Raw genomic sequence first — 23,443 nt, forward strand, 5'->3', positions numbered from 1 at the left:
GCCGGCTTCAAAGGCTGCGCGAGGACCGGCTCAAGGCGGGAGCATGCGCATTGACGGCACCTCCGCCGGTACTGTGCGCAGGCGCGATGTGGCGCGCGGGAGCGGGGAGGTTTTTCGCCGTTGACCCCTGAGAAATAGGTGTTGTGGGTGTCGGTTGCTGGGCTGACCGACAGAGTTGGTCCCACGAGGGGAGTCCGTCGTGGGATAGGTGTGGAGTCGTCGCCCTCGCGACCCGAGGGACCTGCTCCACACCTCGTTGTCTCAGGAGTGGACAGGGTGCCTCCCGAGGCAGGCGGTGGAGTGAGGGGCGTGGGGGCGGGCGGCCGGGAGGTGGAGTCGCCTTTTCTGGTCACCCGCTCCGCGCTCGGGTTCTTTGCCGGGTGTCACGCGGGTGCCAGCCCGGGGACTTCAGCAGGAGGAGGTGTGCAAGGTGTCCCGGAGCGGCCGTGGGGCGGTGGCGGGCAGTGTGTGGGGAAGCTTTGGGGCGCAGCGAGCTCACCTGCTCAGCTGGCCCGGGCCGTGCTCGTGCCCCGTCTCAGGACGGCGCGGCCCGGGCGATGGAAGGTGGAGGAAGACCGAGCTGGAAGGGGGTCGCCCCGCCCGTCTGCACCACAAGCTCGGGGAAGAGCGGCCTCGGGTCTGCGGTGAAGGAGAATCCGACTGGACTTGAGGGACCTTTAAGCTTTGGGGGGAAAAGTGGGTCAGATGGAACTTTCTAGATGCTCTGTCGGATAAGAAGGCAGATGGTTCCTCCCCATCACCACTCATCCTTTTCCTGCAGATGCCTATGCTGATGAATTTTCCATCTTTGGAAAGAAAAAAGGGAATTAGAAAAGTGGAATGTCAGTGTTCCAAAGGCCTTGATTGTAAAGGTCCTAATTTGCAAAGATTTTTTGACGGTGCAGACTCATTTTGGTTGTCTACATCAGTAGTTCTCTGCTTCCCAGGGTCATAATTTAACTTTCATTCCTGTTAACATCTTTGGTGGCATCTGAGACCCACCGGCTGTGGGAAGGCCAGGGATGGAACCCACATCCTCTCAGAGACTACATAGCCTTCTTAACCGCTGAACCACATGGGAACTCCCCAAACCTTGGTTTTCTTCAAGAAAACCTGTTCTGTGTTTCTTCATCTCTGCTTCTGTTTGCAAAGCCCTGGCTTTCATCTGAACAATTCCAGGCGTTTCTTTACTGTAATTAGCCTCCCTTCTCAGTCACTTCCATTACATCTTCTGCACTACCCACTGTTCCTTCTGGTGCTTCTTGCTCTTAACTGAGTTTAGCCTTTTGAACTCTTACTCTTACTCTCTTCTCTGCCCTCCCAGCTCCCCAGCTTTGCATATGCTTTAATTAACTACCTGGAATGCTTGTTCTTTTGGAACAGGGAGAATCCTGTTCATCATTCAGAGAACCAAGCAGACCTCCACTGTGCTACAGAATGAAACTCATTCCTCTGTACTACATTTAGACCTTTTAGGTATGTCAAACAAAAACCAGAACTGAACAGCGGAAACTTTTTTTTTTTTCTTTTTATGGCTGAAGCTGTGGCATAGGGAATTTCCCAGGGTAGGGGTGAAATCAGAGCTATAGCTGGCAGCCTACACTACAGCCACAGCAACACCAGATCTGAGCCATGTCTGCAACCTATACCGCAGCTTGTGGCTGTGCTGGATCCTTTAACCCACTGAGCAAGGCCAGCGGGATGGAACCCACATCCTCATGGATACTAGTCAGGTTCTTAACCTACTAAGCCACAACAGGAACTCCAGTGAAAACATTTTAATCCAAACTATACAATAGGAGGAATGACCTCAGTATAGAATCTGGCTCAGTTCTGAGTATAGCATGGACAAGTGGGAATTTAAAGTGAAGGAGCAGGGTTGAGGGTCAGTGGATAGAAAACCACTGAGAAACACTGGATCAAGAGGATTGATTAAACCTACCAAACAGGATTCTTGCTGATGACAGCCCAGTGTTATCAGACACCACCTAGGGATGATGGAGGGTGAATAACTTTATTAGCCATCAAGGGTGATTAGGTTTGGAGGATGGGGGATTTTGCTAAACTGACTTAGTAGTGTTCTTCCTAAAACTAGATTTTATAAGGAATTGCACAGGTGAGCCTAAGAGAAGGTTCAGGAGTCTGAATAAAGTTTGGCCAAGCAAGAATCTTTGACGGGTATTATGATTCTCCTACAGTTTCAGATTTATCAGTTTACTTTTTTGTGTTCCCTACGATCTGTAGGCTTGCTAAAATCAGTCATTATTTTATGCCTTTTAAAGGTGTTGAGTTCAGGTTTGTTGTATGGAATTGATAGATTGGTGTGAGTTGGCTGGCAGCTCTATCACAATATAACAGATGCAGAAAAAGGCAAACTGATAAATTCAAAATTATGCTTTTTTCTTCAAAACCAGAGGGGTGGTTGTTAAGAGCTGACTTCAAAGATAATATGATAAACTACTCTTGTCACGAATTGCAACAGATTTTTTTTGCCCTGTTTTTCCCCTTGAAATAAATCATAAATGTTGGAAACCCCCCACCAATATTACTAGGATGAACTGTGCAGTTGTTGGTTTTTTTTCACTTTATTTGCTTTTTAGGGTTGAACCTGTGGCATATAGAAGTTCCCAGGTTAGGGGTCAAATTGGAGCTGCAGCTGCCGGCCTACACCACAGCCATAGCAACTTCATCTGCGACCTACACCATGGCAACACCAGATCCCTAATCCACTGAGCGAGACCAAGTCTGTTTTCAGAATATGAAAATCTAAAATATGAACCGATGCATATTTGAAAGGTCTATTTTAGAAGTGACTTGCGGTATTCTCTTGGGCCCATTCACTTAGTAATGTGACAGTTTAGGTGTTGACCATCTTAATTTTAAGTAGAGTGAGTGCTTGCTGTATTTGCTCTGCCTTTTACCAGGACTGTACTTTCCAGCCTGTGGTTAGAGGAAGTTTCCTCCCAGCTGGTACCGGTTGAGTTGTACCTCCTCCCCTCCCTTTCCTTTCTTTCTGGTCTTTGCAGGCCCGATGGTTGCCTGGAATTCCTTCTTCTCACCCTGCCTCAGTTCTGGTCCTACAACAAGGAAGAAGTGCAAAAGAGTTACCACCCTACCCTTTTCCCCCAACTTCCTTGACAGCTGCTCCCACTCCCACCCCTGTTCCGGTTAGCAACACTGTTGGACTGTATCCAGTTTTCAGTACAGCCCAGCTTCACCTTTCTGAAGAAATGTAGAAGTGATGGGAAAGCTCTTGATCCGTAGCTGAATTTGTGTCCACATTTTCACCTATGCGACATCTTCTTATCCTAAAGCTATTTTGGTGTCAAGGTTAATTGGTAAGTGTGGGATGTTCAAAACTTGCCCGTGTGCCCTGGCTCCTGACCAAGTCATGTCCTCCAAGCTGCTGGAATATCCTACGTGGTGAGATTGGCTTTACAGCTAAGGGCCTTGGCCCCCACCTGCTGAGTTATACTAAGTGTGATGTGTGGTGAGGGCCACACGTAGGGCTCTCAAGAGGCCAAAGACTAAGTGATGTCAGCACAGGGGTGCCCCATGCCTGCATGATCGATCCCCAGGAAAAACCTTGGACACCAAGACTCCGATGAGCTTCCTTGGTTGGCAATACTCTCATTGCTGGGAGATTAATTGCTGTGCTTCCAAGTCCACCGGGAGAAGACAGCTTGAGGCTTGCATCTGACCTCTTGGATTCTGCCCCATGTGCCTTTGCTTTGCTAATTTTAATCTGCATCCTTTCCTATTTAAGAATCTGTTGTAAGACATGAGCAGCAGCAAGACATGAAGAACTGGACATTCTTGCATTAGTAACAGCAGTTATTTTTAAGTTGGGAGAATAGTAGGGTTTTATTAGGAGATAGTATTTACAGCTTTAAAAAAGAAACTCGCCACTATTGTTACATGCCTTTCTTGTTTCCCAATCTCTGCCCACTGTTGCTATCCTAGAGTCATAGTTAAGAGAATAAATAAAATTTTTATTTCTTTAAAAATATAAACATAAGTGTCGGGGTAAGGTAGGTACTAACCACATAACCATGCCTTACTGCCCACTGTGCGTCTTTACAACAAGTCATTAATTACTTTACACCATTGAACTAGTGAAAACTGCAAGGAGCTTTTCTTTGTATGGGTTTTATCCAACAAGTTTTTAAAAATTAACCTTATTCTGCTTGGATCTGTAGTAATGTACACTAATGTGAATGAATCCAGTAAAAGGGTGGATTGAAAAGGTAACCAACATGAATAACATGCTATCTGTACACAAATCCTCTCCAGCTTCAGAATACTTGTCATAAAAGAACTTTCACAGTGGACCTATTTCATGGGATTGTTTTATCCTGCATTTTTGGGGACTTAGATTGTTATCTAGAGTTTTAAGGTCTAGGTGAACCAACTCTTTTGGTAAGTTAATAATGGAACAAAGTGGCATCAAGGCTAAGTATTGGATTTTTTTTTTTATGTTTTTATGATACTGGTACATTCTGAAGAAGTAACTGAGCAAAAATTTTACATAATATATTCACAACTCATTTTGAATATTGCTTTTTAAAATAAAAATTACCTATTTTTATGTGGAATAGAATTTTGAGGGATGTTTAAAGTCCCTCCAGGGATATGTTGTACTAGTAGATTGCAGGTTAAGGGGAAGCTGGCTTTTGACCAGTTTTACCTATGATAGTTGTGTTTTTATGTACAACATAATGTGAACAGCTAATGTAAATTTTTTAAATTTGTAGTTATATTTGTCTCTGCACTGTGGACATTTTATTTTTCTCTCTTTTTCCCCTCAAATAAATTATGAGCTCTTTTTTCTTAACAGAAAATATCTTTTATTTACGTCCGAATCCGAATCATTTAACACAGTATTTGGTACACAAGTATCAAGCAAACACATAGTGCTACAGTAATCAAGACAGTGTGGTATTGGCAAAAGAATAGACAAATAGATAATTGGACAGAATACAGAGCCCAGAAGCAGACTCATACAAATACAGTCAACTGATCTTTGACAAAGAAGAAAAGGCAATGTAATGGGAAAAATTTTTTTTCGACAAAATGGAGGTAAACTGGATAACCACGTGTGTTAAAAAAAATGATGTAAACACAGGATTTATATCTTGCACAAAAATTAATTCAGATCTATTCATAGACCTTACTGCTAAATGCAAAACTATAAAACTTATAAAAGATAACCCAGAAAAAAAAATCTAGATGACTTTGGGCTTGTGATTTTTTTTTTTTTTTTTCTCTTTAGGGCTGCTCCTGTGGCATATGGAAGTTCCCAGGCTAAGGGTGGAATCGCAGCTGCAGCTACCAGCCTACACCACAGCCACAGCACACCAAGTACAGGCCATGTCTGACCTACACTGCAGTTCACGGCGCTGGGGATCCTTAACCTACTGAGAGGCCAGGGACTGAACCCTCATTCTCTTGGATATTAGTCGGGTTCGCTGCCGCTGAGCCACAATGGAACTCCTGGTGATGATATGTTAGATACAACTTCAAAGACAAGATCCATGAAAGGAGGAATTAGTAAGCTGGAATTAATTAAAATGAAAAAATTCACTCTGCCAAAGAAACTGTCAGGAGAGCAAGAAGGTAAGCCACAGACTGGGAGAAAATATTTGCAAAAGACGTATCTCATAGAGGACTATTATCCAAAATATACAAAACAACCCTTACAATTCAACAGTAGGAAAATGAACAACCCAGTTTAAACATGGGCAAAAGATCTGAAGAGAAACCCCACCAAAGAAGATAGTCATCCCTGGACATCTGCTGGGGACTGATCCAGGACCCCCCATGCATACCAAAATCTGCAGATTTACAAGTCCCTTACATAAAATGTGTAGTACTGACATACAACTTATAAAAACCTGTACACTTTAGTGAACTTGAAGTATTTAATTCAATGAAATACTATGTAAACAGTTGTAAATACAATGTGAATGGAGTATAAATAATTGCCAGCGTGGGAAAAATTCAAATTTTGCTTTTGAAACTTTCTGGAATTTTTTTCCTAATGTTTCTGATTTGCAGTTGGCTGGATCTGCAGGTATGGAACGCACAGGTATGCAGGGCCAACAGTATGTAGATGGCAAGTAAACACACGAAAACATGCTCAAGCTCATGTATTGTTAGGGTATTGAAAATGGAAATAATAGGAGATACTTCTGTTGCCAAACCAAACCTGAGTCCTCTTACCTGTACACAGTAAAGCCAAGTCTATGACACTAGGTTGTGACGGAAAATGCAGCATTTACTGCAGGGCGCCAAGCAAAGGGTCCCTGCAAGTGCTGCTCAAAAGGCCCCAACTCCCTGGTGGCCTTCAGGAAAAGGTTTTACTTTTCACAGCTACAGCAGTGCAGGATACGAGCCGTGTCTGCAACCTACACCACAGTTCATGGCAACGCTGGATCCTTAACCAACTGAGCAAGGGGATTGAACCTATGTCCTCATGGATTCTAGTCAGATTCATTAACCACTGAGCCACAACAGGAACTCCCAGGAAAAGGTTTTAAAAGACAGGTGAGGGAGGGGGTTGTGGGGTGTATACCAGCACGTGGACAGTCTTCTGGTTGGCTGGTGGTGAGGTCATTGGGAGTCAGAATCATCAACCTTCCGGTTCCAACCCTTCTGGGGGCTCTGGGATTGTGGGCAGCATACAGTTAACTTCTTCCACCTGGTTGTGGTTCCAGTATCTGCAAAACAGCTCAAAGGATATGGCTCAGAATATTATATATAGTCCTTGAGAAGGAACTAAAGATCCTTGATTTGTTAAATGACAAAGCCATTACTTTGCCTTGCTTAACTCTTTTCCTTTCTGCATTTTCTCACTTTTCTAATTAAATTTATTCTTTGGAACTCAGGGAAGGCCTAGGACACTAAAGTTTTTCTGCAAACAGCCGGCAAAGGACATGGGGGAGGAGGGCCTGTTCTGGGAAGGCCCCATAGGGTCCTCAGTTACACTACTATCCACCTATTAGAATATTTAAAATCTTAAAAACACTGATAACACCAAGCGCTGACAGGATATGAAGCAACAGAGACTCTCATTCTTTGACGGTACAGCCACTTTGGAAGACAGTCTTGCAGTTTCTTACAAAACTCAACATACTCTTACCATACGATCTAGTAATCACGCTCCTTGGTATTTACCCAAATACGCGGAAAACTTACATCCATGCAAAAATCTGAACAGGTGTGTAAAGTAGCTTTATTCATAACTGCCAACACTTAGAAGCAATCAAGATGTCCTTCGTAGGTGAAGGGATAAACTTAATTCATCAGACAATGGAATGTCATTCAGTGTTAAAAGCATACAAGCTGTCAAGACATGAAAAGACTTAAGTGGAAGAAGCAAATCTGAAAAGACTATGACTCCAACCACAAGGCTGGAAAAGGCAAAACTATGGGGGCAGCACAAAGTTAAGCACTTGCCAAGGGTAGGAGAGATGAAGAGGATTAAGGCAGTGGCACTATAATGGTGGACATATGACATCATACCTTTGCCAAAACTCATGGAAGGTACACACCAAGAGTAAGCCCAACGTGAACTATGGACTGAGTAGCAACGATGCGTAGATTCATTGATAAGCAAAGGTGCCACACTGGATAATGACAGTGGAAGTGACTGTATGGGTGGGGGGGGCAGAGATATATGCGAACTCTGTACTTAATTTTGCTGTGACCCTAAAATCCTTTAAAAATAGCCTAAAAAATAAATTAACAAAAATAACCACGTTTAAATGAGAAGAAAAAAGGTTGCCGAGGAAAGGAGGAAATGAGTGTGAATATGAACGAGTGATGAAAAAGAAAAATTAAGGAGAGGGCTCTTGCACTGGGTTTATGACAATAAAATGCCACGGGAGTTCCTGAGCAATGGAATTGGCAGCATCTCAGCAGTGCCAGGGCTCAGATTCTGTCCATGGCCCCACACAATGGGTTAAAGGATCTGGCATTGTCACTGCTGCAGCTTGGGTGTAGTTTGCAACTGTGGCTGGGATCTGATCCCTAACCTGGGAACTCCATTTGCTGAGGGGCAGCCAAAAAGAAAAAAAAAAAAAAGAAATGCCATGAAATGTGGATTGAACTCAATGCTCACCTTCAATCTAAGAGAACGAAAATGAGATTTTTATATGTACATGCTCTGTAATCATAAATATATCAGATTTAGCATTCGGATTTTTTTTTTTTTTCTTTTTAAGGCTGCACCTGCAGCATATGGAGGTTCCCAGGCTAGGGGTCGAATCCGAACTGTAGCTGCTGGCCTACACTACAGCCACAGCAACGCAGAATCTGAGCCACATTTGCGACCTACACTACCGCTCACAGCAACACAGAATCCTTCACCCACTTTGGGAGGCCAGGGATGGAACCTGTGTCCTCATGGATGCTAGTCAGATTCGGTTAACCGCTGAGCCACGACGGTAACTCCAGCATTTGGGGTCTTTATATTTCCTTCAGTATATACTGATTCTCACCTCACTTGTTCACATTTTGAACTTACCTCCTTATGACTATGAAGTAATCCTCTAAAGTAAGGCTAGAATCTGAATTCAACTTTTCTATACATCCCCGCAGAAAGAATTGGTTTTATGCTTTTCCATAGCTTCGCATGTCTTTTTGTTTCAACCCTAAAACACCTAATATGCTCTCCATTAATGCACTGGAACTGATACCCAGGGATGGCCCTTTTCGGTCATTACTTCCTCACACTTGGTGCCGACGGGCGGCGCTAGGGCGCAATAACTAATACTGACTTCGCCCTTCCACCGATCTCATGTGGGAGGGGCAGCGGAGTCAAGGGTCAGCTTCGGCTCCTATTCCCTGATTTCCAGTAACTTATCTCCCAAAGACCGCTGCAGGAAGAAGCTTAAAGTCTCTCAGGCGATTTTCCTGATCAGGGGAATTCAGCGTTAAAAAGAGAAACAGCGCAGAGGCGCAGATCCTCGCCGTTTGCAAGTTTCCGGCAGGAAGGATGATTCTAACTGAAGACTAAATCCAACTCTCTGGCTCTTTGGGAAAGTCCAGGTTTTAGGAAACTCAAACTCGCCTCAAGAAAGCTCCGCATCAGCGGTGCAGGTGACCATAGGAGACGACTTGGGAAACCGCGACCTCTCACGGTTTTTGGATTAGAAGACTCGCCCTTTCCTCCACGGCGCCACCAGGCGGCGCACCAGAGCGGTGGGAGACTGCGCGTGCGCGGCTGGCGGACCGTTCCGCAGACAATGCTTCCAGCCGCCTCCGTCTTTCTCAGCAGCATGAAGACCGGCGAGGACGCCAGAGGAGCGCGCAGCGAGGGGTCGCAGAACTTAGGCCTATGCGTCCTCTGTGGCCTGCCCGCAGCCGGAAAGTCAACCTTCGCGCGTGCCCTCCGCCACCGGCTGCAGCTGGAGCAGGGCTGGGCGGTGGGCGTCGTCGCCTATGATGACGTCATGCCGAACGTGTTCCTGGAGGAGGTGACTGCACGCCCATTGGTCAGTACGGAGGGGGCGGGGCCTAGGCTGCGTCGCGGAGGCTGTGTACCAGCTCCCGGATCCGTGGACTGAAGAACACCTGTTAGGCGCGGTGCATCCCTGATTCAGGAGAGACCGGAATCCGAGGGAAAGTGGAGCCGGTTTAACACAGAATAAGTTGACCAGAAATATAAACAGATACAAACAGCCACCTGCATCCAGTTAGGTTCTGAAGTCAGCATGCAATGTGGAAACCCCCAAAAGACAAATATCCTCTTGAAAGCTTTTGGGGAAGGTTGTTTTGAAGAGGGAGAGAATCTCTCAAAATTCCAATAGAGCCAGTTTAACACCCAGCCTGGCGAATCCAGGTTTTGTGGGGTTTTATGCTATGCAGTTTGGGGAACACTTTAAAAGAAAAAGAAGGCAAAATTATAAGTAATAGGATACTTACGGACGTCCCTCCTAGGACAGTAGATGCAAATGAGGGGCTTGGCCTTTATCTTCGTGCTTTTCGCTTTATTTTCGTGCTTTTCACTGTTAACCTGCCTCTGCCTGCATGGGAAGAAATGGCTGTTTCTTTGTTGACCACCAGATGAAGTATTAGGCTTGTATGTAGGGGTCAACCTGGTGTTCCAAGGTCATGCTCCTCCTTAAGCCCTCAGATCACCCTCGGCACAGTGAGGTCCCTCTCCTTGGAGAAGCATGAGAAAATGGAGTCTTATGGGGAAGAATAGATTCCTGTCGCCATTCTCAGGCTCACTCTAGAGAAAATCCTCTTTGATCGATATATTCTGAACATTTTAAATAGTTATGTTTGTCGTTTAGTGTTGAATGTAAATGAATTCACTTAAATTGCAAATATGTGATTCCACTCTATAAGTGTAAATGCAAAAATACAGTCCATTTGGTGCATGGAAAAATTTCAGGCTTCTCCAGAGAAGTTATATACTTCCCCATCCTTGGTTAATTGTGAGGTAAATACAGTATCAGGCCCCTGGTAGCACTGGATTTACTTAGGTATGGTATTTTCACCACTCCGGTGGAAGCTCAAAGTTGTTGACTGAGATTGTTGTGTTTGCTGGGGTTTCCCCTCACTTTTCTTGTCCTTTTCTCAGTCTCCCCTACAGACAAAGGCCATGGGGCTCATCTAGTCACCATGAGTAAGATATCTCACCTTTTAGGGAGTGACCTGTGTTCCCTTTTTTGTGGGTTTTGCTGATGTGTTTGTCATATGTGCTATAATCTCAGCAATGTGGGAAGCCATGGGCAGGCAGGAAAGTGGCCTTGATCTCCTGTCCCTGTGTTTTCTGTCCAGCCTTGACCTCATAACTATGTTACTGTTCTCCAGAGCCCGTGAGCAGCTAAAGATTTCTTGTATTTTTAAGCTGTTTATTCTCTCCCCCTCACCGTGTTTCCTCCGTCTTTCCCTATCCCCTTCCAATCCTGCTGTCAGCCTGAGGTCTTTTCATCTTGACCCAAGAAGCTTTCAGTTGATCCATACTGAAATAAGCCTTTGCTGTATCTTGATTTTATTTTGGCAGGATGTTGATTTTGGTTCTGCCTTTCTTCTGGATGATAAGCCAGCCTTTCATTCTTTCATGTATTCACTAATTAAGTCATTTCATATACATTGCTGGAGCATCTATTAGGTGCCAGACCCTCTGCTGGAGGCTGGGTATACAATGGACCGTTGATCTAGCAGGGAGGTAGAGATGCCTAAACAATGGAAACCTTGTTAGGATAGAGACCCAATATACACAGAACAGGGTGTCATGATAGGGAAGGGAGGGTCTGAGCTGCCCTCTGTGTGGTTGAGTCTGAGAAGAGCTTACAGAGGACAGGAGCTCACTGAGTAGCTTTCCAGGTGGAGGGAACAGCGTATATGAATACGTGGAGGATGACAAAACGGGTCATGTCTAGAGAACTCCAAGTGGTCCAGAAACTTATCATTTGGGACAGGGTGGTGGTGAGGCATGACTGCCCTGCTGGCTAAAGCCAAATGTAAATTGCAATTCTCCGGTCTCTTGCAGCCATCCCAGTGGAAGTTGCTTCGCCAGGAACTGTTGAAGTACCTCGAATGCTTCTTGCTGGCTGTCATTACTGGGTGTCAGATGTCTGCCCCACCCAGTAGGACTCAAGCCATGTGGGAAGATTTTATAACCTGCTTGAAGGATCAAGATCTGATAGCTAGTGCAGCACTCGAGGCCCAGTCTCAGTACCTCTTAACGAAGACTGCTGTTTCTAGACCTTTGCTTTTGATTTTAGATGACAACTTTTATTATCAAAGTATGAGATATGAAGTCTATCAGCTGGCTCGGAAATGTAATTAAAGCGTTTTTTTTTTTCTTGCACACAGAGACATTTGCATATCAGAATTACTACTGGTGGCCTAGTGGCTAAGGGTCTGGAGTTGTCACTGCAGTGACTCAGGATGCTGCTGTGGCACAGGTTCAGTTCCTGGCTCGGGAACTTCCACATGCTGCGGGCACGGCCAAAAAAAGAAAAAAAAAAATACTGCTGTATAAAGTGAGAATTTAATTGGATCATGAGGTTTATGTGGATTTGGTTAATTTTCAGGGCTCCATGTTCACTGTTGCAAATGGTCATTCCTGCTGCAGGTGGAATAATTTGTTTAGTATGTTTATTTCACATTGAGGGAAAATAGTACCCTTGTAATTTTGTGGTTTCGAATTGCTTTCAGATTCGTTAGGCTTTTGCCAGCTCTTTTTCGATTGTTCTCTCGAGACCTGCTTACAGAGGAATGGCCGGAGACCACAGCCACTGCCTGCCGAGACCATCCGCCTGATGGGAGGCAAGATAGAAAAGCCCAACCCTGAGAAAAATGCTTGGGAACACAACAGCCTCACAATTCAGAGCCTGGCATGTGCTCCAGAGGCCAGGTAGCCTGTCAACGGTGTCCCTCACCGGGTGCCCCGCAGAGCCAGGCCCTGTGCTGCGGGCTTTCCCCATATCCATCCACTCGCTTAATCTTCACGCAGGCCTTGGAGAGGTTGTTACTTCCCCTTTGTGTAGAAGGGGAGACTGAGCAAGGAAGTTCAGTTTGCGCAGGGTCACTGAGATGCTAAGTGACAGCTGAGATGTGAGGCCAAGTTCGTTCGCAAATGTGTACTCTTGTTAAAATGATACTGTTTTGGAGTTCCCATTGTGGCTCAGCAGGTTAAGAACCTGATTAGTATCCATGAGGATACGGGTTCAATCCCTGGCCTTACTCAGTGAATTAAAGATCTGATGTTGCCATAAGCTGCGGTGTAGGTCACAGAGGTGGCTTGCATCTCGTGTGGCTGTGGCGTAGGCCAGGAGCTGCAGCTCCAATTGGACTCCTAGCCTGAGATCTTCCATTTGCTGCAGGTGCAGCCCTAAAAAGAAAGGGAAAAAATGACGCTGTTTTCCAGGGGTCAGAGCAGGGAGTTCAGAGTAGGGCATGTCACTGATACCCTTGCTGAGGCAGTGCAGCTAGATAGGGTTGCCCTGGTGGCCTAGAGGGTAGGACTCCACACTTTCGATGCTGCAGCCCAGGTTCAGTCCCTGACCTGGGAACTGAGATCCCACATCAGGCAGCTGCATGAAGAATGCCTATCTTATTAAAAATAACAATAAATAAATAGGTTGCCCAGTAGTTTTCTTAGAGAAAAGGAGTGGAACTGGCACTGAATCCTTATTCTGCCTGAAACCTCACTGTAGTGATGCTGCTTGCGTAGATGTGAGCCTTGTGGCTGTGGTGTCTATTGCATTTCATTCCAGAAATAGGTCTTTAGAGTTCTGGAGAGTTCTAGTTCAGCCCATTTCAAATAGAAATTTCACTTACGATGGAAACGTTCTGTATTTGCACTGCCCAGGATGGTAGCTGCTTGCCTCAGGCAACAGACCATAGACCACTTGAAATACAGCCAATGCAATTTGTGACCTGGATTTGAAATCTTAATTTAATTACTTTAGACTTAACTAGCCACACGCAGCCTGCGGATATTGTGTGTGATGGCACAATTCTAGAGGTACCTTGCCCTCAGCCCTTTCTTCCTGCCTGACTTGTCAGAGGAGATAAGTGATTTTTAAAAGGCTAATTTTTGAGTTTCCTGGTGGCTCAGCAGATTAAGGATCCAGTGTTGTCACTGTAATGGCTCATGTTTGAAACCTGGCTTAGGAACTTCCAAATGCCAAAACAGATAAATAAATAGATAGAAGTTTTTTGTTTTTTGGGTTTTTTTTTTTTTTTTTTTTTTTTTGGTTTTTAGGGCCACACCCACCGCATATGGAAGTTCCTAGGCTAGGGGTCACATTGGAGCTACAGCTGCCAGCCTACACCACAGTCTACACGCAGCTCGGGATCCAAGCTGCGTCTGTGCCCTACACCACGGCTCATGGCAAGGCCAGATCATTAACACACTGAGCAAGGCCAGGGATCGAACCTGCGTCCCGTGGATCCTAGTCAGGTTCGTTAGCCACTGAGCCAAGAAGGGAACTGGCTAATTTTTTAAACTCATGCCTCAAAATGTTTAGTTCCCAGGATACAGTTTTCATGCAGTTTGTAATACATACTTTAACATACTGAAAAAAATGGATTTACATAACTATAGGGTTTATGAAATAAGCTACTGCTGAGATTTCTAAATTTGACTTCTCATGATATTTTATTTTTTTTTTTTTTTTTTTTTTTTTTTTTGTCTTTTTATCTTTTTTTGTTGTTGCTGTTGTTGCTATTTCTTGGGCCGTTCCCGCGGCATATGGAGGTTCCCAGGCTAGGGGTTAAATCGGAGCTGTAGCCACCGGCCTACACCAGGGCCACAGCAACGCGGGATCCGAGCCGTGTCTGCAACCTACACCACAGCTCACGGCAACGCCGGATCGTTAACCCACTGAGCAAGGGCAGGGACCGAACCCGCAACCTCATGGTTCCTAGTCGGATTCGTTAACCACTGCGCCACGACGGGAACTCCCCTTCTCATGATATTTTAAAACTTTGAGCAGGCGGGCGCATAGCCAATTGATGCTACTCTTTCTGGAATGCTTACAATGTTTGCCTTCGGATTGAATGGCTGGTTGAGGCCTTGCGACGCCCCATGAGACCAGCCTGAGGTTATCATGGCTGTTTTCAGGGCCAGTTCTTGCTAAAAGCAAGGAGGGGTGTGAGCTTGGCTTGGCTGGCACCCTGAGCATAATCTGCAGTTTTGTCTTTGGTCTTAAGAACTTGGCTCAGAGTAACCACAGCACAACTGTCAAGGGGCTGTCTGAAGTCTGGTGGCCCTGAATTGGAAATTGAGAGATGATGCGACAAATATACCTTTCCCAGGCCTCTGTGAATGCTCTTACTACTATTACTACGACTGCTACGACTGTTACCAGACTGCAGTTACTACTCTTACTACTTTCAGTGCTGTGGCTACGAATGCTATTACTACTGCTGCCATTGCTTCCACGGTTACTACTATTACCACTCTTAATTATTATTGCTATTACTACTCCTACTCCTACCATTACTCTTGCTACTATTGTTGCTACTATGACTACTTCTTTTTACCATCGTCACTACTACTGCTACTATTGCTATTGCTGCTGCTACTATTACTACTACCACTACTACTATTACTATTAGCAGCAACAGCTGCTGAACAGACACTGTGTCCTGGGTGTGTTCTCAACACTTCATATGCATAACTCGTTCGGTCCTCACAACAACCCTTTAAGGGTAGATACAACTATCCCCCTTTTATGATAGGACGATCGAGGCCTGGGTAAGTTGTGTATTCAGGTAGTAAAAGGCAGAGCCAAGATTTGGTGCCATCGCATTCTCGCTCACTCTCAGAACCTGAGCATCTTGAGGTGAAGATTTAATTCACTGAGCTCCAGGCTTACATTTTTTCCTTGCTGTTCCTTGTTCTCTGAGTAAAATCCAAATTCTACCGTAAGTTAGGAGCTCTGACCCCACTAACTTCCCAGTTTCATGTCCAGGCTCTCTCCCCTTGCTCCTTTTCAACCAAGCCAGTTTTCCCTGTTCCCTGACCACGAGAAGCTTGTTCTTGTCCCGGAGCCATGGGCCTCACTGCCCCCTCTCCGCCTCCCGTGTACTTAAGCTCGACCAGATTCCCTGACCGTCCTGCCTCATGTGAGGAGTGTGAAACACGCCAGCCACGCAGCCACTCTCGTCATGATCACTTTGTTTATTGTCTTCACCCGTTCGCTGTCGCTGTCTGAAATGATTGTTCTACTGATTGAACTAATTGATCATTTGCCTCTATTACATTATCAGGCTGAGAAGGTAGGGACCTTAAAACACCCCCAGCTTAGCACGTAGTTCCGCATGCATAGTTGTACAGTATTTTTCGTATGTGAAGATGCTCAATGTTTGTTAGATGAATGATCGAATTGCACCTCCACCTTCAGTGGCCCCTTAGCCAGTGAGGAACTTTGCAAATACGCATCCAGTAAATGAGCAGAAGCCAGAAAATAAAGACCGAGCAGCTTTTAGGGAATGTGAAGTTCTAGGAGTCTAAAGTTCAGGCTTTAATGAGGGAAAAAAGAGAGGAATGCCTTTCAAAACTTATTGGTAGGAGCCTTAGGGAATTAATATTCTTTACATGAGGGGATTTATGGGGGCTTAGAATTTGTTTGAGCTTCTGTATTTGAATTTTACAAGTAGAAGCTAGCTCCCAAATCACCGTCTTTCCCTTTTGTTTCAAATTGTGGATGTACCACTTTTATTCCTCTAGTATGCCGCTTAGTATTCACAAACACAAATTCTTTAAAAACAGATGTTTGAGGAGTTCCCCTTCTGACTCAGCAGGTTATGAACCCAACTGGTATCCATAAAGATGTGAGTTCAATTTCTGGCCTTGCTCGTTGGGTTACGGATCCAGCGTTGCCGTGAGCTGTGGTGTGGGTCGCAGACACGACTTGGATTCTGTGTTCCTGTGGCTGTGATGTAGGCTGATTCAGCCTCTAGCCTGGGAACTTCCGTATGCCTTGGTTGCAGTCCTAAAAAGCAAAATAAATATATAAAAAACAAACAAATAAATATAGATGTTTGATATAAGGATTCATTTATTTATTTTATTATTGCCATTTCTTGGGCCGCTCCCTCAGCATATGGAGGTTCCCAGGCTAGGGGTCCAATCGGAGCTGTAGCCCCCGGCCTACGCCAGAGCCTCAGCAACGCAGGATCCGAGCCGCATCTGCAACCTACAGCACAGCTCACGGCAACGCTGGATTGTTAAACCACTGAGCAAGGCCAGGGATCGAACCTGCACCTCATGGTTCCTAGTCGGATTCGTTAACCACTGCGCCACGATGGGAACTCCAGGGTTTATTTTATCCTGTCTTTTCTTATAGCCTGAAGCTGACTGATTTATTGCTCACTGCTTTGGAAAATCCGATAAAATGCGTGGAGGATGATGTGGAACAAAAGGTAAGTCTTTCAGTGCAGATTTAGTATAAATGAGAAGGAACTTTCTGTAGGAAGATCTGTTCGAGCCGAGTGTAGAGTGTGAATAACCGGTAAGAGGTGCTCTGTCCCCGCCTCAGCATCTCACCAGCACCCAGCCTCTGATACAACTCGCACGGCCCAGGCAAAGCCAACTGTTACATTTTCAGAAATATTGGAGCCTGTTGACATTATGTTGGTGGCTTGAAGTGGCAAGAATGGGCAGATTTACACCCTAGACACTGATCAGCAGTATACACAGGTTTGTGTGTTTTTCTCTGGGGAGCCCATTTTTAGACATTTACCAACATGCCACTGCCTACGTGGAACCCAGTTTACAGCTGGTTCTGTTTTGTTTAGAAGAATACCTGGGACAGAAAAGCCACTTTTACTTTTCTTGCAGGCTCTTCATGTATGCCTCACCTATACTTTAGCCATTTCTTTTGCAAAACTGGGTAACTGTTCCAACCACACTGTCTGTCACCTAGGAAACAGACAGAATCATCTGTTCAACCAGCGTTCTTCATCAGGCTGATCAGACACTCCGAAGAATTGTCTCTCAGACAATGAAGGAAGCAAAAGGTAGGTTGGGGAATCAGGTTCTGCTTTTTTTTTTTTTTTTCCTTTTCTTTTTAAGGCTGCACCTAGGGCATATGGAAGTTCCTGGGTTGGGGTCAAATCGGAGCTGTGGATGCAGGCCTACGCCACAGCCCCAGGAACGCCAGATCCAAGCTTCACCTGTGAGCTACACTGCAGCTTGCGGCAGGCTGGATCTTAACCCACTGAGTGAGGCCAGGGATCGAACCCATATCCTCATGGACACTATGTTGGGTCCTTCACCTGCTGAGCCACAATAGGAACTCCCAGATTTTGTTTAGTTGAGGCTACTCTCTGCTCCTCCTCTTGTTCCCGGGATACAGATAGCTTATTTGCTTCCCATTTATAAAGTTGATTTCATGTTTTCAGTTTAAATATGCAACTTGGTTATAAAAAACTAAAACGCCTACCTCTGGAACCAGGTATTCATCCATCCAATAGGTTTTTATTGAGTGGCTACTCTGTACTAGGTTTTTTTTTTTTTTTTTTTTTTTTTTTTTGGTCTTTTTAGGGCTGTACCCACGGCACATGGAGGTTCCCAGGCTAGGGGTCGATTTAGAGCTGTAACTGCTGGCCTCCAGGCTGATTCTTCAACCTACACCACAATGCCGGATCCTTAGCCCACTGAGCAAGGCCAGGGATTGAACCTGCATCCTCATGGAGAGTAGATGCGTTTCCACTGAGCCACAATGGGAACTCCTAGGCTTTATTCTAGATACTGGGAGTCAAGAGGAAGCAGAACATCACAGTGAGGAGACAGACAACAAACATGAATATGTGCAAGTGCTCTGAAGAAAAATAAAGTAGGGTAAGGTGGTATAATGTGATGGGAGGACTTATTTTTAAAAGAGTAAATCAGGACATCTTCTCAGAGGAAATGACATGTAAGCAGAGATTGAATGAAAGCAAACAGCAGTCATGCTGATGTCTGGCTCATTCCAGGCAATGGACACATCATGTGTGAAGGCCCATAGGTAAAGCTGGTCTGTTCTAGAGCAGAGACGAAGCCACTGAGTGTGGGGTGAAGTAAGGAATGAGGAGAGGTGTTCAGGAGCCAGACACAAAATCAATGGGCTTTGAACAAGCTCAGTGCCTTGTCAGTCTGAATGTGGATGAACTATGTGGCGAATTATAGTTTTATAAAATAATTCCTTTGGGCGTTAAATATTGAACTCTTTGCTATATTTATAATTTGATTTAAAAAATAAGAGCAGCTTACCATTTCTTGAACTCACTTTATATGCTAAGTGCCTTATAAATATTGTTTCTAGTCTTTAGAATCGGGCATCATTTTGTAAATGAAGAAATAGAAGGTTTCAGAGGTTAAGTAACTTGTCTGAGGCTGAACTCCAGCCACTAAATATGTGGGCAGCCTGGGTTGGAGTTAAGTCTGAATCTTGTTTGTACTTCTGTTATGCTCCCCGCCCCCACATCACCGAATTTATTTATTAATGCCTTTATAGAAACTTAGAACATTGCAAAGAGAAACAGTATACCAACAATAGTTTTTGCAACTTTTTTTTTTTTTTTTTTTTGTCTTTTTAGGGCTGCACCCGTGGCATATGGAGGTTCCCAGGCTAGGGGTCGAATCAGAGCTGTAGCCACTGGCCTACACCACAACTCACAGCAACGCCGGATCCCTAGCCCACTGAGGAGGCTAGGATTTGAACCTGCTGCATCCTCATGGATACTAGTCAGGTTTGTTTCTTCTGAGCTATGACAGGAACTCCTCCAACTTTTTAAAAACTATGATCCATAAGTTGATTTTATATTGTAATCTAGTGCATGTCCCAGTACACACACTCAAATTTCACAAAACCCGTTTCAATAAACTCTATGTTCTATTTGATTCCACCTTAGAAAAACACTGGTTGCAACATGCAACTCCCTTATGATTTGCAATCCAAAGTTTGGAACGAAAATGGCATCACAGTCAGAATGAAAACAAAAATTGTTGTAGGAATTTAAAAGCAATGAAAGAAGGGGGAATAAGATTAAACCCAAATCACCCCTTACCTCTTTCCCTACCCATAAATTTGTGTGTGTGTGTGGAGATGGTACTAGTTAATTTATAATTAAATTATAAATTCAGTTCTTTCATCAAGGAAGTGGAAGGACAACCCACATAATGGGAGAAAATATTTACAAACTACATCTCATAAGGAACTTGTATCCAACATAAAGGATTCTCACAATTCAATAATAAAGACAAAGAACCCAATTTTAAAAATGGGCAAGCTATCCCTAGTGGCTCAGCGGACTGAGGATCCATTGTTGTCACTGCTGTGGCTTCGGTTGCTGCTGTGGTGCGGGTTTGATCCTGGCCGGGCAACTTCCACATACCGTGGGCGAAGCCAAAAACCAAACCAAACCAAACCACAATGAGATACCACTGCACACCCACCAGGACAGCTAGAACCCAAAAGTCCAGGTGTTAGTGAGGATGCGGGGAAATCAGAACACACATACCTCACTGGTGGGAATATAAAATGGAGCAGCTGCTCTGGAAAACAGCCTGGCAGTTCCTCAAATGATTAAATGTAGTTACCAGGGGACCTAGAAATGAAAACGGATGTTCGTATAAAAATCTGTACACAAGCGCTTATGGCAGCATTATTCCTATTAGCCAAAAGGTAGAAGCAACCCAAGTGTCCATCAGCTGACAAATGGATAAAGAAGATGTGGTCTGTCTATACAATGGATTATGGAGCCATAAAAAGCAAGGGAGTACCACAGCATCAATGAGCCTTGTAAACCTTATGCAGAGTGCAAGAAGCCAGTCACAAAAAGCTGAGTCCAGTCATGTGAAATGTCCAGAATGGGGAAATCTATACACAAAATAGATGAGTGGTTGCTTAGTGACTGGGGCAGGGAAGAAGGGGACGGAGTAAAGGAGGGTATGGCCAATGGGGTACAGGTTTTTGAGACAAAAACGTTCTAAATGCCTGTGAGTGCACTAAAACAACCAAATTGTAGTTTAAATCAGTAAATTGTATGTTACGTGAATTACATCTCTGTAGAGCTGTTCAACAAAAGAAAAAAATCAGTTCTCAATCAATAGCTAGTGGCTGCTGGATTGAATGGGGCAGATATGAGACATTTCCATCATTGTAGGAAGCTCTATTGGACAACTTATTATATAGATACTAGATATATCGAGATACTATATCAGAGCTTAGGTATAATATATTGTAGCTTCAAATCCAGATTGTCATCTTCTAGTTCTACTTTTTTGTCTTACTCTTAGTAAGGTTGTAAGTCAGCTTATTTTGTTCCCAAAAAGTCCCTTTCAGTCTTGTCTTTTTTGTTCATGTCATAGCAAGTTAACTATTTTGTATCACATTAGTGTGACCTTTTGTCTAGATATTAAGCAACTCATTATTTTAGAATCTGAATGGTTTGTCTGAAGTAATCAAATTAATTTCCTGATGTCGCTAGTCCATCTTGACTTAAATTACACAAGTAATTTGAGAATATCTTTATTTTAGATGAACAAGTGCTTCCTTACAACTTGAAGCTTCTAGCAGAAGACCTTAACAAGCTCAAAGCAGAATTTTTGGAAGACTTAAGACAAGGAAACAAAAAATACCTGTGCTTTCAACAAACTGTTGACTTATCAGATGTTATTTCTTTTTTTCATTTTAAGAAAGATAACATTGTACAGAAATATTTTTCAAAGCAGCATTAAAACTTCTGAATTTCCAATCAAATATCTATTTTGGTTAAGATTTTATAAACTAATGAAAACAATTCTCTATTACTGGATGTTTTCTAGGCCAATGGTGTTAATTGCCAATTCAGTCCATTCTAAAAGATCCATTTGTCGTAACAGAAATTAGTCACTTGTCAGATGTGACTTGGATAATGAAGCATCAGAAGCAGCCTTCCTCATTCATGTGCCAGAACACTGAGGGGCAGGGGTCACACCTTAAATAAAGAGAAGGAACTAGGAAGGAGACAAGATGCTGACTATGGAACTTTTTTTTTTTTTGTCTTGTTAGGGCTGCACTTGACAGCAATATAGAGGTTCCCAGGCTAGGGGGAGAATCAGAGCTGTAGCTGCAGGCCCACATGACACACCACAGCCACAGCAATGCGGAATCTGAGCTGCAGAGCTACATGACAGCTCACGCCAACTCTGGATCCTTAACCCACTGAGCGAGGCCAGGGATGGAGCCTGTGTCCTCCTGGATGCTGATCAGATTTGTTTCCACTGAGCCATGAGGGGAACTTCCAAACTGTTTTTAACTCATGTGACAGATCTCCTCCTGGGTAGAGTGTTCTACAAATCCAAGCCATATGGAGCCATAACACCTTTTCTAAAAAGTTACATTTTACAGATTTGGAAATTGGATTCTAGTTTTCAAAAAAGAAAAATCAAGATCATTAGAAAGTGTTATTTTTTATTCATATGTTACAAAAGCAAAGCTTCATTCACAATATGAACTCCATACTAGTTATTTCAGCATTAAAACTGCTTTTCTGGAATCCCTAAACAATATAGTGTGTTTTGCAGCCATATTCAAGCTTTGTTTTACATACAAAATATGTTCTTTACATCAAAGTACATATTAAAAACAAATTCTAGAAATCATATAATCTCTAAGACTATTTAATGAAAAGTCCTTAGCAGGGAATTTTTAAAAATAATACATCCATTTGATAAATATTTTTGTAGAGCTTAAATGAGGAACTTTTTTTTTTTTTTTTTAGTAATATTCCCTTTGTCATACAATTCTGCAAATGAATGGCAAACACATTTCTAAAATGAAATAGCACTGGAAAATATCCAGTGATACTTCTTCAAAGTAAAAGTCTAGCCTTTACTTGAATTTCAAGAAGTTGTAGGTACATACTCTATTAGTAAAATCTGAAATAAAATTATTCCCTGTTAATCTCTTCACAGTTTCTTAAAAAAATATTAGTGGAGATAAATTATCTACCAACTTTAAAAATCTAAACTTATGTTCACTGAACAAAAATAAATTTAGTTTCAGAACATTGCCTGTTAACAGCAAAGTATTATAAATAGTGCATGTTAAACTTTTCTCAACTCATTTATATAAAATATTTGATTGAAAATGGGAGGAACATAGTCAATACGTAATGGAAGATACTAACATCTTTCCAATACAGAATTTAACTCAGAAAATTTAAATAAAATATTTTTAAAAATACAACACTAAAAAAGGTTCTAAGGTAGATTTGTTTCAAAAACTTTAGTGCATTTAGAATTAACTGTAGCTTTCAAGCATCGATACCTTTGGAATACCAACTGTGCTCTTTTAAGTCATGGGAATTTTAAAATTACACATTCTAGTTTGTAAGTATGGGGGGGGAAAAAAAACCTATTCAGATTAAAATGCACTTTCAAAACACTTATCTTTAGTTGTCAGAAAAAAATGTTTGTCACTATTTGGCCCAGCATATACAGTAAAAAACTGGTTTTAACATTAGAGTTCTTCCTTTTTGTTTAATGAAAACTTTCACTTTCTATTTTGTGGTATTGCTTTTACTTGAAGAATAAAATAGAAGAAAAAAATAACTGCAAAAGCTTCCAAATGATAACAGCCTGTCTGACAATAAATACACACAAGGGCCCAGTGACACTTTGGAAACGGCTGCACTAAAACTGATCTGAGCAGTAGCGCGTGAGCAACAGAGCAGGACAGACTAGACTTGAGACTCACCAGCCTCCGGCTGACAAGGCGTGGTTGTTTGGAGACACTCCCCGACGCTGCCCCTGCAGCAGTGCAGTGGAGACTGGGGCAGGCTGGCTCTCAAACCACAAGAATTCATTTTAATGGCTTTCTAGAATTTGGAAGGGTGGGCAGAAGATCCATTAACATGGCACTTGAGGGGGTTTTTGGACATAGACCATGGGTATTTCCCTTTTATTTTTCACTGTAAATGTAGAGGTCCTTTTTAGTTAATG

At 43.4% G+C, this 23,443-nt stretch overlaps 1 protein-coding gene and 2 long non-coding RNA genes across 5 annotated transcripts; 2 read left to right on the plus strand and 1 right to left on the minus strand.

Moving 5' to 3' along the window:
* Positions 1-70: 70 nt before the first annotated feature.
* Positions 71-4,841, plus strand: LOC146397116 (uncharacterized). Its single transcript, XR_014827104.1, has 2 exons — positions 71-1,476; positions 3,027-4,841. It is a non-coding gene; the product is annotated as an uncharacterized LOC146397116 (long non-coding RNA).
* LOC106506141 (uncharacterized) lies at positions 4,824-9,449 on the minus strand. The gene is made up of 2 exons (XR_001301248.3): positions 8,528-9,449; positions 4,824-6,719 (listed from the first exon to the last, which is right to left on the minus strand). It is a non-coding gene; the product is annotated as an uncharacterized LOC106506141 (long non-coding RNA).
* Positions 9,207-21,218, plus strand: PSTK (phosphoseryl-tRNA kinase). 3 transcript variants are annotated; one of them, XM_084995805.1, is made up of 6 exons: positions 9,207-9,497; positions 11,507-11,798; positions 12,178-12,376; positions 16,821-16,896; positions 17,315-17,493; positions 20,997-21,218. In XM_084995805.1, the coding sequence occupies exons 1-5, from the start codon at positions 9,249-9,251 to the stop codon at positions 17,444-17,446; spliced, it is 948 nt and encodes a 315-aa protein (XP_084851931.1). In that variant the 5' UTR covers positions 9,207-9,248; the 3' UTR covers positions 17,447-17,493; positions 20,997-21,218. The 3 variants fall into 3 exon arrangements, with proteins under 3 accessions (XP_084851931.1, XP_084851929.1, XP_084851930.1); XM_084995803.1 differs by having other exon boundaries at positions 17,400-17,493; XM_084995804.1 differs by having other exon boundaries at positions 9,207-9,479; positions 17,400-17,493.
* Positions 21,219-23,443: the final 2,225 nt, after the last annotated feature.

Source organism: Sus scrofa, chromosome 14 (assembly GCF_054392235.1).
Source record: "Sus scrofa isolate SSC_HxYL_T2T_F1_AM1 chromosome 14, Sscrofa_HxYL_maternal_Yorkshire_Landrace_v2.0, whole genome shotgun sequence".
NCBI lineage: Eukaryota > Metazoa > Chordata > Mammalia > Artiodactyla > Suidae > Sus > Sus scrofa.

Bases quoted from the DNA above. Each gene is read 5' to 3' on its own strand.
- PSTK (XM_084995803.1), top strand. From the start codon at position 9,249: ATGCTTCCAGCCGCCTCCGTCTTTCTCAGCAGCATGAAGACCGGCGAG. The intron at 11,799-12,177 runs GTAATTAAAGCG...AATTGCTTTCAG, and splicing joins CTATCAGCTGGCTCGGAAAT to ATTCGTTAGGCTTTTGCCAG. The intron at 12,377-16,820 runs GTAGCCTGTCAA...CTTTTCTTATAG, and splicing joins GCATGTGCTCCAGAGGCCAG to CCTGAAGCTGACTGATTTAT.